This window comes from Natator depressus, chromosome 19, assembly GCF_965152275.1.
Source record: "Natator depressus isolate rNatDep1 chromosome 19, rNatDep2.hap1, whole genome shotgun sequence".
NCBI classification, from domain to species: domain Eukaryota; kingdom Metazoa; phylum Chordata; order Testudines; family Cheloniidae; genus Natator; species Natator depressus.
Window position 1 is genome coordinate 14,460,430 of NC_134252.1, and position 16,574 is coordinate 14,477,003.

The 16,574-nt window shown below is 49.0% G+C and overlaps 1 protein-coding gene across 1 annotated transcript; it reads right to left on the reverse strand.

The window, feature by feature from the left end:
* Positions 1-14,349: 14,349 nt before the first annotated feature.
* ATP5IF1 (ATP synthase inhibitory factor subunit 1) lies at positions 14,350-16,063 on the reverse strand. The gene is made up of 3 exons (XM_074934285.1): positions 15,925-16,063; positions 15,686-15,798; positions 14,350-14,634 (listed from the first exon to the last, which is right to left on the reverse strand). Exons 1-3 carry the CDS (start codon positions 16,036-16,038, stop codon positions 14,493-14,495), a joined length of 369 nt encoding a protein of 122 aa, XP_074790386.1. The 5' UTR covers positions 16,039-16,063; the 3' UTR covers positions 14,350-14,492.
* Between the last annotated feature and the right edge of the window lie 511 nt (positions 16,064-16,574).

The following is a 16,574-nucleotide window of genomic DNA, read 5'->3' on the forward strand; positions in this document are numbered from 1 at the left end:
CAGTCATGAAACTGGTTTTCAAAGCCTCTCTGATGCGTACCGCACCCTCCTGTGCTCTTCTAACCGCCCTGGTGTCTGGCTGCACGTAACCAGCAGCCAGGCGATTTGCCTCAACCTCCCACTCCGCCATAAACGTCTCCCCCTTACTCTCTCAGATATTGTGGAGCACACAGCAAGCAGTAATAACAGTGGGAATATTGGTTTCGCTGAGGTCTAAGCGAGTCCGTAAACTGCGCCAGCGCGCCTTTAAACGTCCAAATGCACATTCTACCACCATTCTGCACTTGCTCAGCCTGTAGTTGAACAGCTCCTGACTGCTGTCCAGGCTGCCTGTGTACGGCTTCATGAGCCATGGCATTAAGGGGTAGGCTGGGTCCCCAAGGATACATATAGGCATTTCAACATCACCAACAGTTATTTTCTGGTCTGGGAATAAAGTCCCTTCTTGAAGCTTTTGAAACAGACCAGAGTTCCTGAAGATGCGAGCGTCATGTACCTTTCCCGGCCATCCCACGTTGATGTTGGTGAAACGTCCCTTGTGATCCACCAGAGCTTGCAGCACTATTGAAAAGTACCCCTTGCGGTTTATGTACTCGCCGGCTTGGTGCTCCAGTGCCAAGATAGGGATATGGATTCCGTCTATGGCCCCACCACAGTTAGGGAATCCCATTGCAGCAAAGCCATCCACTATGACCTGCACATTTCCCAAGGTCACTACCCTTGATATCAGCAGATCTTTGATTGCGTGGGCTACTTGCATCACAGCAGCCCCCACAGTAGATTTGCCCACTCCAAATTGATTCCCAACTGACCGGTAGCTGTCTGGCGTTGCAAGCTTCCACAGGGCTATCGCCACTCGCTTCTCAACTGTGAGGGCTGCTCTCATCTTGGTATTCATGCGCTTCAAGGCAGGGGAAAGCAAGTCACAAAGTTCCATGAAAGTGCCCTTACGCATGCGAAAGTTTCGCAGCCACTGGGAATCGTCCCAGACCTGCAACACTATGCGGTCCCACCAGTCTGTACTTGTTTCCCGAGCCCAGAATCGGCGTTCCACAGCATGAACCTGCCCCATTAGCACCATTATGCATGCATTGGCAGGGCCCATGCTTTCAGAGAAATCTGTGTCCATGTCCTGATCACTCACGTGACCGCGCTGACGTCGCCTCCTCGCCCGGTAGCGCTTTGCCAGGTTCTGGTGCTGCATATACTGCTGGATAATGCGTGTGGTGTTTAATGTGCTCCTAATTGCCAAAGTGAGCTGAGCGGACTCCATGCTTGCCTTGGTATGGCGTCCGCACAGAAAAAAGGCGCGGAATGATTGTCTGCCGTTGCTCTGACGGAGGGAGGGGTGACTGACGACACGGCTTACAGGGTTGGCTTCAGGAGGCTAAAATCCACAAAGGGGGTGGCTTTACATCAAGGAGTAGTTCAGGCAGGACTTCACGGAGGGTTCCAATAAGAAATGGTGCACCTAAGTTATTGTTCTTATTGGAACAAGGAGGTTAGCCTGGCCTCTGATTGATACATGGCTAGATCTACCTCGCAGCACCTTCTCTGTGAGTGACTGCAGTGTGACCTAGAGGAATGAGTCCCCTAGACAGGGGAGGAGGCAAATGAGTACAAAACAAATCTGGTCTATTTCTTGTTTTGATCCACTCCATCTATCTTTTACATCTTTGGCTGGCAGCAGACGGTGCAGAAGGACTGCAAGCCATCCACATCTCATGGCTGCTCGGCAGAAGATGGTACAGTACGACTGCTAGCCATCCTCATCTCTTGCCTGCCTGGCAGAAGATGGCACAGTACGATTGCTAGCCATCGTCATCTCTTGCCTGCCCGGCAGAAGATGGTACAATACGACTGCTAGCAATCCGTATTGCCTGCCTGCTCACCATTAGATGGTTCAATACGACTGACTGCAGGACTAAAGAGAATGACCTGGTCAAGTCACCAAAAATTTAGTCCCTGCGCCCATGTCTGCCCAGGCGCTCCCAGCCGACGTGGCCAGGAGCACCTCGGACATGACGAGGACGGCTACCAGTCATACTGCACCGTCTGCTGCCAGAAGGCAATGGGTTGCTGCTACTGTGTAGCAATGCCATGCCGCGTCTGCCAGCACCCAGGAGACATACGGTGACGGTTACCTGAGCGGGCTCCATGCTTGCGGTGGTATGGCGTCCGCACAGGTAACTCAGGAAAAAAGGCGCGAAACAATTGTCTGCCCTTGCTTTCACGGAGGGAGGGAGGGAAGGGGGGGACTGACGATATGTACCCAGAACCACCCGCGACAATGTTTCAGCCCCATCAGGTATTGGGATCTCAACCCAGAATTCCAATGGGCAGCAGAGACTGCGGGAACTGTGGGATAGCTACCCACAGTGCAATGCTCCGGAAGTCGACTCTAGCCTCGGTACTGTGGAAGCACTCCGCCGAGTTAATGCACTTAATGCACTTCTGTGGGGACACACACACTCGAATATATAAAACCGATTTCTAAAAAACCGACTTCTATAAATTCGACCTTATTCCGTAGTGTAGACATACCCTTAGTTGCTGCTACTCTGCAAAGATATAGCTGTCAGCTCTGATATGCAGCACTGGACATCAATGTAGGAATGGCCACCACAAAAGGATGTTACAAAGTTGGTTGTGGCGAGGTATGTTGCTTATTTACACCTATTGAAACCATTGTCAAACTTGTGTGCAGCCCTCTGTGCATTTTTAAAGGTGATGGCATCTCATTGAAGTTTGGGGAAGCTATATGAGCCAACACATATCAGTTAGACGTTAATGTGTGGCTAAGTCAATCACTAATGATACAGGTAGCTGTATTCAGCTCTGAATCAACAAGATGCATGAGTTGTTGTAGGAGCAGCAGTGATCTGTATGCTCTGTATAACCTTTATATTCAAAAGGCTGTAACACCTTCCCCCCCTTTGTCTCCTCTCCCTCTTTGAATACTTGTGAAGTGGCTTTCCCCCTCCCGCTCCCTCCTGGAATGCTTGTTGAATGAATGGGTTGCTTGAGCAGCTGGAAGATCAGAAGAGCTCCCAGGTAGACAAGGTGTCTGGGACTCTGATTAGGCAGCGATCACACACCCAATGCATGGACACTGCCCAGGTGGAGTGTGACCAACCAGACGTGGCCAAGTCATCTCTAGTCGCAGGCCATGAGGAACAGGTCCTTAAAAGGGGAAGAGGCCATGTGCTCGGCAGTGCACTCACAAGATTGTACCTCCCGTGAACGCCCTTCGCCCGGACCGCCTGGCCGGTGCTTTGCCACGTTGCATTCCATCGTGCCTCGGGAAGACTGACCTTCATCGCCCCACCCATCGCTACACTGTGGGACACTTACCTTGAAGGATCCTGACATCTCCAGTGCCAGGCCTGTCCTGGGAGCATGAGTATGCAAGTGTGAGTGTGGCCCCCTCCTTTCTTTTGAGCTTAGCTATCAGTATAATAAACGTGCTGCTTTCTGCCAAACTCTGGTGGGTCATTAGTCCTCCCTAAGCTTATGAGCTGGCCCAATTTCAGGTAACATGAGCCAACTCCTGCCTCAAACTGCTGCAAAATAGTACACGGGAAGAAATACCAGCACTAGTACTGAGGTCTATAAAACATTTCCTCTGGATCACAGTGGGGGAGGTCATCTTTTTCTTTAAGCGTTCAAGAGGGGACTGGTATGTTAGACTACAGTCCAGGTTGACTCCTAAGTAAGTGACAACTGGCTGGAAATGGAATAGATTGTCCTCAACGAAGACTGAAAGGAGTTGGTTGGCCAGGTCATTGTTCAGATGGAAGATTGTGGCCACCGTCTTAAATTCATTTAATGTAAGTCTCCACTGAAAGATAAGTGGAGAGAGCATTTGTGTCCTGGCTGAGTGACCCTACGATATTGTGTCGATCGTTACCCACATTAGCGAGACAGAAGTCATCTTCATATACATACTTATCAGCCTTAGTTGTTGGTAGGTCACAAGTCTATACATTGAAAGGAAGAGGAGCTAGAACAGATCTTTAGGGGACTCTGTTACTGTGACACCTAAGCTAGCTGACTTTGTCTCCAGCTTGTAAGATGAAGCTCTGATTTGTTATTTCTGTGATGGACTGCATCAGAGGCTTACAGAGAATAGTCTGCAACAGGGTCTTATGCAGCTGACAGATCCACCAGAATAGCTCCAATTTTCTTGTCCTTCTCAAAGGCCTCTTCGATGTCTTGTGTTAGGCAAGTGACTTCTCTTGGGTACACTGGCCTCATCTGCAGCCAGCCACAACAGACAGCAGTTGTGGTTCAATAACCTCGTTGATGCGCATCAGAACCAGTCTCTCCATAAGCTTTGTATGTGGCACAAAGGCGAGAGATGGGTCGATACTCTTGGGATCTTCCAGCAGTTTTCTTGGTTTCAGAATAGCGATGACCTTTGCCCTGCACCAGATTTTTGGGATGCAGTTGTCCTGGAAACATTGTTTGAGAACCCAAAGCGGCCAAGCTTTTGGGCTTAAGTGAAGAAGGAACTCCATGTGGATGTAATCCAGGCCTAGAACCTTTCCTGTTGTCATAAACTTATGGCCTGGTCCAGCTCTTTGAAAAAAGAAGCCATCAGGTTTGAATCCACACTAGGAGCCTGCCAGTAGAACCCTGCACAGGACTAGTGTAGAGCCCTGCAGCGGAGCTGGGCTTCCACGGATCTTGCAGGACTGGAAGTGGGTGGGAGTGGGATTTTAAAATAGTCCCACACAGGGTTCTACCTGCCACTTCTCTGTAACCTCAGTTTTGATCTCATGGCTGAAAGACTAAGCCAAGTTCTGTGTACAACCATGAGCCATTAACTGGGATGTAATAGCATTTGCGGAGACTGGAAACTCCTTTTTGCTGAGGCTGGACACTCCAGAAAGTCTTCTGATGATATGCCAGTCTTTCTAGCTAGCATAAGTAAAGTCCATGTTTGTTACTGTCTCTCTGCATCAATCGAACCTGGTTTGATCCAGGAGTTGAATGAGTTCCTTGCTCTTATTAATGATGGGGTATACAAACCCCATACTGGGCCAGAAGGGCTTAAAGGACAGAACTGGACCCTGGCAGCCCTGCAGAGCATGCTCCAACTGAAAAACGGGTTGAAAATGGATCAACCCAGCTCAGAAGGGGGAGGCTGGGAAGGAGGATAGACCTACTCTGCAGATTCCTGACAAGGGCATCAGAGAAGCCTCCCTGAGGGAGTAAGACAGTATGCTGAGCCCGGTGGGGCTGACAGTGTGGTTTCCTTTTCTTCTTCTTTTCATCTTATCCAGGACCCAAAGTGCGGAGAGAAAAGCAGCAAAGTGGGGAGAGAAAAGTGACCCAGGGAGAGTAACTCAGAGGGCGCCTTTGGAGGCCAGACACTGTTGATCCTTCTAGGGCCATGGGTTGGAGCCCAGTGGAGTGCATGGGCCTAGGCTGCCCTACCACTGCCCCCACAAAAGGAGGGAGTCAAACCATCTGTCCACCTCACCATACCTCTGATTAAAGGAGACCAGGACTGTAAAACCAACCCACTGAGAAGGAGTTATTAGGTGCGCTAACCAATAGGCCACCTAACTCACCAAGGCCTTTATTACAGACCTCTTGTTCACTACCAGCATATTTGAATTTCTGATAGAACTTAATTGCCTATGACAACCACCCAGGGATATATGGTCCAAAATAGCCTCTAAGGATCAATTTCTTAGCAGCTGCCTGAACTAATTCACAGAAAATTTGGTCGGAGTCATTTATGTTGACTGGACATATCAAGTCCAATTCAGCCAGTTCGCTGACATATTTCTCTAGTTCTGCTTGAAAGACCTCCCACTAAGCTTTCCAAAAATTCCACAGGGACTTCTGTGAGTTGTTGATATCTGCAGGCCCATGGTGTTCAAAGATGGCTAATGATGAGACTTTGGGAAAGTTTCAAGCAGCTTTCACTCTATGACCACTGGGTGGCAGTTGCCTAGAAGATGAAAATGCAATGTTGGGTGAAGAGCCTGTTGTCCATCTGCTACTGTGAAAGCTTAGCATTTGCTTTGGGTTGTAGAGGAGTTGTAGGTCAGCACCTGTTGCCCATTCCATTAGACTTTCTCCATTTGTGCTGCTGTCAGGATATCCCCAATTGACATGCGAGAATTGAAGTCTCCACAGTAGGTGGAAGGACCTGAAAAGCTGGACACAGTGGGAGATGGCCAGTTAACTGATGGAGGCTTGTAGACATTGATCAGAGTAAGCCCATTCACCCTTATCGCCTGCCATTCTATGATGTCATTTGGACCAGATGCCAATATTGAGGCAGCAGACAGCCCTTCTCTAACATAAGATGCCATCCCATATGGTTTGTGACAGCACAGCATGGAACAGGAAGTTGCATATTGGTGAATGAGTGCATCTCCGAAAGCAAGATTATGTGTGCTTCAAGGTTTGTAGTTAAGAGAAGGAGGATATCCCTTTTAGCGACCAATATCCCCTTGATACTGAAATGCAGCACCTTGAGAACTGGCCTCAATGGCTGGGTTTGCAGTGCTGTCCCTACAAGGGACCCCACTGGAGGACAGCTGTTTTGGGCTGATTGTTGCTTAGAATGGGAGCCTGTGTTTCACAGATTCTTCAGGTGAACTGCCATGACTGCCAAGCATGTGGTGAATTCTCTTGGTGCAGTTGAAATTCTGAGTTGCAGAACTCTGTACTGATATCTAAAAACCAAAAGGGTTACATACCGGGAATGGAAGGAGGGGCATGTCACCAAGGAAGTATACATGGGAATAGGACAAGCATGTAGGGACAAAAACCAGGAAAGCCACGGCTGAGAATGAGTCACAACTGGCAAGAAATTTTAGAGACAACAGGAAGGGGTTCTACAAATATGTCAGAGAAAAAAAAAGAAAAATCAGGGATGGTGAGGGTCTGCTGCTCAATGGAGAAGGTGAGCTGGTAATGGAAGACGATAGGAAGGCGGAGCTGCTCACTGCCAACTTTGCTTCAGCCTTCTCACAAAAAGTAACATGTGACCGGACGACTAGCAAAGTTACCACAGACAACAAAGGGGAAGGGATGCAGATTGGGAGAAGAAAAGAACACATCAGAGATCTTTGGATGAATTCAAGTCAGTGGGGCCTGATGCTATTCATCCCAGTGTGCTGAAGGAATTAGCTGAAGAAAACTCAGAGCCCCTGGCAGTAACATTTACGAACTAATGGATAATAGAAGACTGGAGTAGGGCTAGTGTAGTGCCCATCTTTAAAAAGGGGGAAAAGGAGGAACTGCGGAACTATAGACCAGTCAGCCTGACTTCAATACATGGAACCCTACTAGAGCAATGTATAAAACATTCAATTTGCAAATACCTGGAGGATGAAGGGGTGATCACTAGCAGCCAGCCTGGATTTACTCAGAACAAGGTATACCAAACCAGCTTGATTTCCTTCTTTGACAGGGTAACTGGTTTGGTGGATGGGGGAATGCAGTGGACATAATATACCTGGACTTCAGCAAGGCTTTTAACACAATCCCACATGACATTCTCATAAATAAGCTGGAGAAATGTGGGCTTGGTAGAACTACATTAAGTGGAAACAAAGAGTAACTATTAATGGAATGATGCCAGATTGGAGGGCGGTCTCAAGTGGGGTTCCACAGGGATCTGTTATTCTGGGTCCGGTGTTGTTTAACATCTTTATCAATGACCTGGATGTAGGAAGAGAGAGCATGCTGATCAAATTTGCAGATGACACAAAACTAGGAGGGTTGCCAATACTTTGGAGGGCTGAGCTAAAATTCAGAGACATCTTGAGAAATTGGAGAAGTGGGCTATAGACAACAAAATGAATTTTAACAAAGACAAATGTAAGGTGCTACACTTTGGGAAGAACATGGGCGGTGAGCATCGGAGGCCAGGAGAGGCTGAGCGTTCCCAAACAGCCAGGCGTGGCTTCACCCATGCTCCACCCTGAGCCCCGCCTCCTGCTTCCCACTCTTCCCCCATGGCCCTAGCCCAGGCTACTCCTCTTCCCCGGCTTGGGCTAAGACAGGCCAGCCTGCAGCCCAGGGCTGGGGGCACCCACCTGGCACTCCAGGCAGGGGGCACTGGGGGGGGAGGGCTTGGGGCCCGGTCGGCTGAGGAGGACGGGAAGGGCAGAGCCTCGGGCAGAAGGGGCAGAGCCCAGGGCTAGCCTCCCCAAATGGGCAGTTCATGTGCCACCCATGGGGAAGAAAAAACTAATGCAATACGATGCTGTTGCGAAAAAAGGGAATTCAATTTTAGGCGGTAGTATTGCTGAAAAGAGTCTGAGGGTTATAGCGGACCACAAACTGAGTGAGTCATCAATGTGATGCAGCTGCAAAAAAGGCTAATATGATTCTGGGGTGAATAAACAGGAGTGTCATATGCAGGGGTGAAAGTAACTGAGGCCACTTACCAGGAAGGGCGGGGCAGCTCCAGCCCCGGGAAGGGGCGGGGCCTCGGGTGGAAGGGGCAGGGCTGGGGGGGTCAGCATCCCCCAGCCAGCCTTTCCAGTCCGGCTGGCTGGGGACGTTCAGGGCTCCCAGGTGGATTTAAAGGGCCCAGGGCTCCGGACGCCGCAGCAGCGCTTTACTGTGGGCTGGGTATGGGCCAGTGCGAGTTCTTACCGGTACGCAGTACCGGCCCGTTCCGGCTCACTTTCACCCCTGGCCATATGTAAGACACAGGAGGTAATTGTCCCGCTCTACTCAGCACTGGCAAGGCCCCAGCTGGAGTGCTGTGTCCAACTCTGGGCACCATAATTTAGGAGAAATGTGGACAAATTGGAGAGAGTCCATAGGACAGCAACAAAAATGATAAAAGGTTTAGAAAACCTGACCTGTGAGGAGAGGTTAAAAAATTAGGCATGTTTAGTCTTGAGAAAAGACTAAACTAATGTATATTGCCATTCCTAATATCTGATTTGTGGATAAATGGACACAAATCAGATATTAGGAATGGCAACATACAAAAACCTGTAGGAGAACACTTCAGCCTCCCTGGACACACAATAGCAGATTTAAAGGTAGCCATCCTGCAGCAAAAAAACTTCAGGACCAGACTTCAAAGAGAAACTGCTGAGCTTCAGTTCATTTGCAAATTTGACACCAGCAGCTCAGGATTAAACACACTGTGACTGGCTCGCCAACTACAAAAGCAGTTTCTCTCCCTTGGTGTTCACACCTCAACTGCTAGAAGAGGGCCTCATCCTCCCTGATTGAACTAACCTCGCTATCCCGAGCCGGATTCTTGCTTGCATATTTATACCTGCCTCTGGAAATTTCCACTGCATGCATCCAACGAAGTGGGTATTCACCCACAAAAGCTTATGCTCCAGTACGTCTGTTAGTCTATAAGGTGCCACAGGACTCTTTGCCGCTTTTACAGATCCAGACTAACACGGCTACCCCTCTGATAAGTTAAACAGAAATTAAAAGTACCGCCTCATTTTTGCATAGTTCCCCTTTCTGAAATTAAATGCCACAGTGCTGGGCTGCTGAGGTGTTCTTCCCACCGTAAGAATGTTAAATGTTATTATATTATGGTCACTATTTCCAAGCGGTCCTCTTATAGTTACCTCTTGGACCAGATCCTGCGCTCCACTCAGGACTAGATCAAGAATTGCCTCTCCCCTTGTGGGTTCCTGTCCAGCTGCTCCAAGCAGTCATTTAAAGTATCGAGTAATTTTGTCTCTGCATTTCATCCTGAAGTGACATGTACCCAGTCAAATACGGGGATAATTGAAATCCCCTACTATTATTGAGTTCTTTATTTCGATAGCCTCTCTAATCTCCCTTAACATTTCATAGTCACTGTCACTGTCCTGGTCAGGTGGTCGATAATAGATCCCTACTGTTATATTCTTATTAGAGCATGGAATTACTATCCATAGAGATTCTATGGAACATGTGGATTCATTTAAGATTTTTACTTCATTTGATTCTACATTTTCTTTCACATATAGTGCCACTTCCCCAACACACTCCTGCAAAACCTGTTCTGTCCTTACGATATATTTTGTACCCCGGAATGATTGTGTCCCATCGATTGTCCTCACTCCACCAGGTTTTTGTGATGCCTATTATATCAATATCCTCCTTTATCCTCTTCCATCCTCTCCTCCTGACTAAAACCTAGATAATCTCTATCAACAGACTCTCCTCTAAGAGAAGTCTCTGTCCGATCCACGTGCTCCTCTGCAGCAATCGGCTTTCCCCCATCTCTTAGTTTATTTTGTAACTTAACTTTACATACAGTATGTTGCCACACATATTTTACCAGGACAATACCGATCAGCAAATTATGAATTTTCAAATGATACCTCACAAAGCATACTTTGTACAGAATTTATCATAGTCTTGTAAAATGGGTGAACGTGGGGTACAAGACTGTTAGCAGACCAACATGATCACAGAGAGAGATTGGATTTGATTCAAGGGGATTGATCTTCACATTCCTTTTGTCGCTATAGCTAAGCTGACAAGGCCATATCTAGCACAGTATATCTAGATTGACATGTCTGATAAACTAACAATTTCTTTTGTTTAAATTCCATTTTCTCTTCTCAATACATTTTCCTTTGTTTCTTCTCCTTTTTCGAGGTTACTGTTGTCTGAGTAATTTCATGCAGACATCTCCATGGAAAAGAGGACGTGTAACCTCTATGGGGAAATGCTGATGAGTGAAGAGTGTCTGGAACCTATGCCCCCTTCCCAGTCTCAATCAAGGGGCCTGGGAAGAGGAATCTTCTGCCAGGAAGTTATGATGCCATTGGGCTGTGGCAAACACAATGGGAGAAACAGAAAAATGAAGGAGACAAGAGTTGGTGGGTGTTATTCTCAGAGAGAAACCTCAACATTTGTGCTTGTCTATTCTGCTACAGTCCTTAATTACACAATCACAAACTATTATTTCCACATGACCCTACCTAATTCCATGTACAGCCTGGAGGGTGCATGGGCGGCAGGTGAAACTTCTCCTTGGGGAGGCTAGCTCCTTGCCCTGCTTCTTCCACCCACACTCCACCCCGGCTCTGCCCCAGGCCCTCCTCTGCCCCTCCGCCCACCACATCCCTCCTCTCCTCCACCCTCCTCCCCCGTATGGCCCCCCTATGCCTGCTGTGTCCCTCCTCTCCTCCATCCCCTCCCTCCAAGGCTCCCACCACTCACACTCTCCATGTCCGCCCTCTCCTACATCCCCCACCCCCATAAAGGCTGGGGGGCAAAAAGGGACATGCCGAGCAGCAGGAAGGGGGGTCTCACAGGGGAGGGGGAGAGGAGGGATGCAGCAATTGGTGGGGCCTTGGGGAAGAGGTGAGGCCTCCCTGGCCTATTATATCCACCTCCCAGGGCGGTGGGTAAGCAGCCATGGAAACTAGAGAATCCTGGCTCGATCTGAGCTAAACTGTAAATCCACTGGGGTCAGCAGAATTACACTCCAAAGTGATGCCAGTGTAACTGACAGCAAATTTGCCAGGTGGGGTGGTTATGTAAGAGCAAGGCATAGGTGCACTCACTGAACATTGAAGAGAAATTAATGTATTTAAAGTAACATTTTAAAATAAATTTCTAAATATTATTTTTAAAAAAATCTAATTAAATCAATTTCAGTGGAGAAAAGCAATTGTTAATGCTGATAGTACCTGTATTTTGTATCCCCTACCTCTCCACTTCTGTTCCCAGCATTAAAGAGAAATGTTCTCCACCCACCCACGTTATTGGAATAGTTTAATGTTCATCCAATGAGGAATGTGAACTATTCCTCTCCCTCCACCCCAGCATTCCCAGCACCATTGCTTAGTTGTTTATCAGAAGAGGAATTCCTCGGGTGAACGGCCAAAGCTTTGTCCAGCAGCACTTTCTGAGGCATATCATATTGTATGGACATCCATTTCAAAACAAATACATTTTCTCTATTGGGGGTTCAAGCTGCCTTACCATATACTGCCTGCAAAGCTACCTCAGCTGTATGCGGATGATGTATGTATATGTATCCTGCAATCAAAGTACCTTAGATACCTTGAAATCAGTACCCCCAATGACATCAACTCCATGAAAGCATGGATTAGTAATGTTGCCTCATTCTCAGGGCTGTGATCACCACATTGTGCTGCTGTTAATGCAGTTAGCTCTTTTATTGCAAATGTTATGTCTTTTGCCTGCCTTTTTCCCCATTTCTGCTCCCCGGGAGCGAGGACTCCGCCCCTACTTAGACTCTCTCACAGCTGGCAGGTGTGGGTGAAGAAAACATGCTATGCAGGGCTGTTTTAGAAAAAAGAAAAAGAAAGAATACTACTGGAAATGCCTCCCATAGCAGATTGTGCCACCTTAAAATATGATCAGATAGACACTGCTGAGCTCCTCCCCTCGGTGGAGCATCAGTCATTTGACTCCAGGAGAAAGCTGCCTAAGCCACATCCATCAGAGCAGCCCTTGCCTCTGCTAGTCTGAGAGGAGAGTGGGACTGACTGGCTGCAAGCCTTAGATGACCCACTGGTCTTAGAGGGACTGGCTCTTTGGGGGCACAGGTGCATCTTTCACTCCATCCCTCCTCTCAGGCCTTTTTTACTCTACTGGTCAACCTGAGATAGAAGAAATGGTGGTGCCTTCCAATACCATATACTTATGGTACCAAAATGAAGCACAATTCATATATGATCCTCCCTTTTTTTAAAAAAAAATACATACTTTGGCAGCAGAGAAATAGTTAACACTGACATTTAAATGAGCATATTTAGGCACTTACATTAATACTCACTGAGATGACTGTGGGGTAGTTCACACCTCTCATACCATAGTAGGCTGGGCTTTGCAGATACTAACACATATAAAAGGCCAAGTAGACATTTATCTTAAGTCAGGATTCAGTTTAAACTAAAGCAAAATAATCCTCTTAAACTAATGTCTACATAGGAGTTTGTTCTGGTTTAACTAGCTTTCAAACCAATTTAAATTACCGTAACTTGTGTGTGAAGATAAGACCTTCCTTTAAAATAATAAAATGCTTAAAATTCAGAGAATGAATTCAGACATAGGACAGGCATTCTGGGATCACCCTGCAACCACCCCCACAAGCTAAAAGTAGGGTGGGCATGAAATATTCTGCAAGGCAGTTTCTTTCCTCCACAGTTGATTATTTATCAGGTTTAATGCAGATGTAGTAAAAATAAGCTTGTCAGGACAGGGATTCTTTTACTGTCTGCAGAGCATCCAGCACCACATGGCACTATGCCCCTGCTCATAATGAAAATATTTACCAGCACTAGCAAAACCCAACACATGGCAGCTGCACAATTTCTCAGGTGAAAGGAGAAAAAAATACTGATGCAGAAATCAATTATTTCTAGTTGCTATTTGATTTATGCACTCTTAAAGAAAAACAATTACTCTATTCTCATTCAGTCTGTGGAAACTGTACCCTAGTGAAAACATTTTCTGTATCAAAGCCTCTGTGCGCTACCCACCAGTTGGTCAGAAGCATCTCTTCCAGCCACATAATCCTGAGATCCAACCAACTGCACTGCACTACTTAGTTGTGTTATAGCTAAGTACACTAGTCTGCACAAGGTGGGACTACTTAGAAATAGTTTGTTAGGGAATTTGCCCCTAACTCATAGGTTGGCAGATGGAGAGAGTAGAGCAGGAGTGGTAACTCTTGCTGTCCGTCTGCCTCCTTCTCCTCATCTGCTTTTAGCTCCCTACTTGCAGAAAGCTACATACTAGCTGAGTAGGTTGTTTGCTGGTAGTTGAGATGTGGAGAAAATCTGTTGACCATCAAAATAAAACCACTAGCAGTAAAATGTCAAGTCTAACATAACCCACCCTTTGAAAGGGGACTTACACACTCACCCAGAAAGACTGAAAGCCAGCCCTTGATAGGTTAAATCTTTTGAATAAGGGAACATTTTAACAAGGAAATCAAACAGGTTGACTTTCCATATCCACTAATACTCCACTGTATTTGGGGTGGGTTCTTCTTTAACAAGGTGTATAATAAATTGCACATTGATTAAAAACCCCTTACAACCTCATTTATTTCACCTATCTGTTCCAACCCCCCTTTAACTAGGGTGAAGGTTTGTTTGAGGCAATGAAAACAAGTTTCAATTGTTCAACAAAGAAGGTGAACATTGAGTAATATTGGTGCTAGTTTTTAGCTGATAACTCTCCAGCCCATAACCTCATGTGGGGGTTCAGCTGATGACCTTCTAATTACCTTAAATTTGATTTATTTAGATGTGGTCTACAGAAAGGTATAAAAAGCATTTCAACTGTATATGAAACTCCAACAAGGGTTTAGCTGAAAAAGAAAAATGTTATTTTAAATAAGACCATCACTAAACAGAGCAGGAGACAGAATTTTATTTGACTTTTGTAGTACATCCTCTAACAGAGAAAATTTATATTATGTTGGCTAAAGCATACAGTCTCCAATGCAATGATTACACTGAGAAGCACCGGCTGTACATGAAAAAACAACCAACAGCAGCTTAATCATCATCTTTAAGTTTCTTGATCTTGTACTTATGGCGTTCGATTTCTTTCTGCAGCCGCTCTATTTCTTTCTTGTGATGATCGATTTCTTCTTCATGATGTTTCCTCAAAGAAGCCAGCTGTTCTGCCTCCTTCTCCCTGCACAGTGCACATCACCAGTTCAGACAAACCAAGTTATTTGGGAGTTTGAGATTGACTTGGTTTAAGTAGACTGTCTAAATCAAACTCCCCCCCACACACAAGTATTCCCGAGACACAGAATGGTTTCAAAGTTTACATAGCTAATTGGATCACCTTCATTTCAGGAGAACAGCAGACAATGTTTCCAACTAGACAGGAATGCAGGATTCTATAGACTGATTGGCACCACTGGACACAAAACCTAGGCTGCTGAGCTACACCAACAATCCCCACCAAGCAGGTATGTTCTCCTGGGAGGGCGGCAATCAGGACTGCTCTGCTGTTAACATTTACCAAACCTGACCCTATCTAGCAGCAGTGCCCCAAAACGAAAAGGCTAGAGTTTACCAGGTCGTACCCCAATTTCATGAAGAGAAATCAGGTTGTAAAAGGATGAAAAGGGTAGAGTTGTAAAAGGATGAAAAGGGTAGGGTGCAACACACACAGGTCACTACATAAAGTGCTGGGATACTACAGAGATGGGCATGATACGAGACAGCTCTTCTAACAGAAGGCAATCCCAGTTATTGATATTTCCTTAACATCTAGGAGGATCTGCGGTCTCAGCTGGGGTATTCCAGGGTCTTTCACCCGCCCCTCGCCTCATGCCGGCAGCGAGACTCCTCTCTTATTCTCGACCGGACTGAGCGCGCCAGGGCCACTGCAGCCGCCGGCGAGAGAGGCGTCGGGATTCCCACTGCGAGCCAGCCCTGACAGGGCTGTTGCTACAGGAGGAACGAGCCCGCAACCGGCCCGAGGGCAGCAGCCGGGCCGCGAGGCAGAGCCTACGGCAGCGAACGGGTGACCCCTTGTTCCGGGGCAGCCCCCCGAGGGGTCAGACGCGCTGCCAGGGCCCCCAGGAGGCGAGTCCGGGCGCCCCAAGGTTACGCGGGCCGCAGCCGCGGGCGGGCCGGACCCGGGGAGGGGCAGCCAGGCTCCCCCCTCTCCCACGCGGGCCGGGGGCCGCGCAGTTCGGAACCCAGGAGTCCGGGCGGCGTACGAGACTCACCTGAAGTATCGCTCCTCGTGGGCCGCCTGCCTCTTCCCGAAGGCCCCTCCGGCCTCACGGATCGAGCCGCCGCCGCCGCCGCCCTTCCCAGCCCCGCTCCCCAGCTCGCCCAGCTGCAGGGAAAGACACACGTCAGGGAAGCCCCGGGCCCCGCCTGCCCCCGCCGCGCGGCGCCTCGCCCCTCCCGGCACCCCTCAGCGGCCGGGCCAGAGTCACGCTGGGCGGCCGGGCCGCGGTACCTGGTCGGAGCCGGAGCCGGAGCCGGAGCCCGAGCTCCATCCCCGCTGCTGCAGCGCCAAGGCCCCGCGCAGGCCCCCGCGCAGGCCCGCCGCCGCCGCCATCGCCGCTGCCATCGCCCGCCTGCCCTTGGCGCGGTCGCACTCTGAGGCGCTGCGGCCCCGCCTGACGGCGCCGCGCGCAGCCAGCGCCGCCCACGAGCCGTGGCGGGCGGGGCGGGGCGGGGCGGGGCCGGCTCCGCGCCAACCAGTGCCGGGAGCGTGGGCGGGGCCGAGCAGCCCGGCCCCTGGGAGAGCGCGGGCTGCGCGCGCAGGCTGGGAGCTCGCGGGCGGGGCGCTCGCGCTGTCGTGTAGGCGGGGGCGTTGCTGGGTCTGTGCGCCGGGCGCCTCCTGGCCCTGTCGGCGCAGGGACACCAGCGAGCCGGAGCTGCCCGGGCAGTGGGCGCGTGGGGGCCGGCTCACTCCGTGCGCTTGCGAGGCTGCGTTGCTGCTGGTCGGTGGGAGATCATTCTGGAGGTGAGACACCCACGGGGCGGGCTGTAAACAAGCGTGCAGGGCCCTGTGGCTCTCAGCAGCGTGCAGGACCCCGTGGAGGGGCGAGGTGATGCTTCGGGCCGTCTACACTGGCAAAGTCACAGCGCCGCGGTGACAGA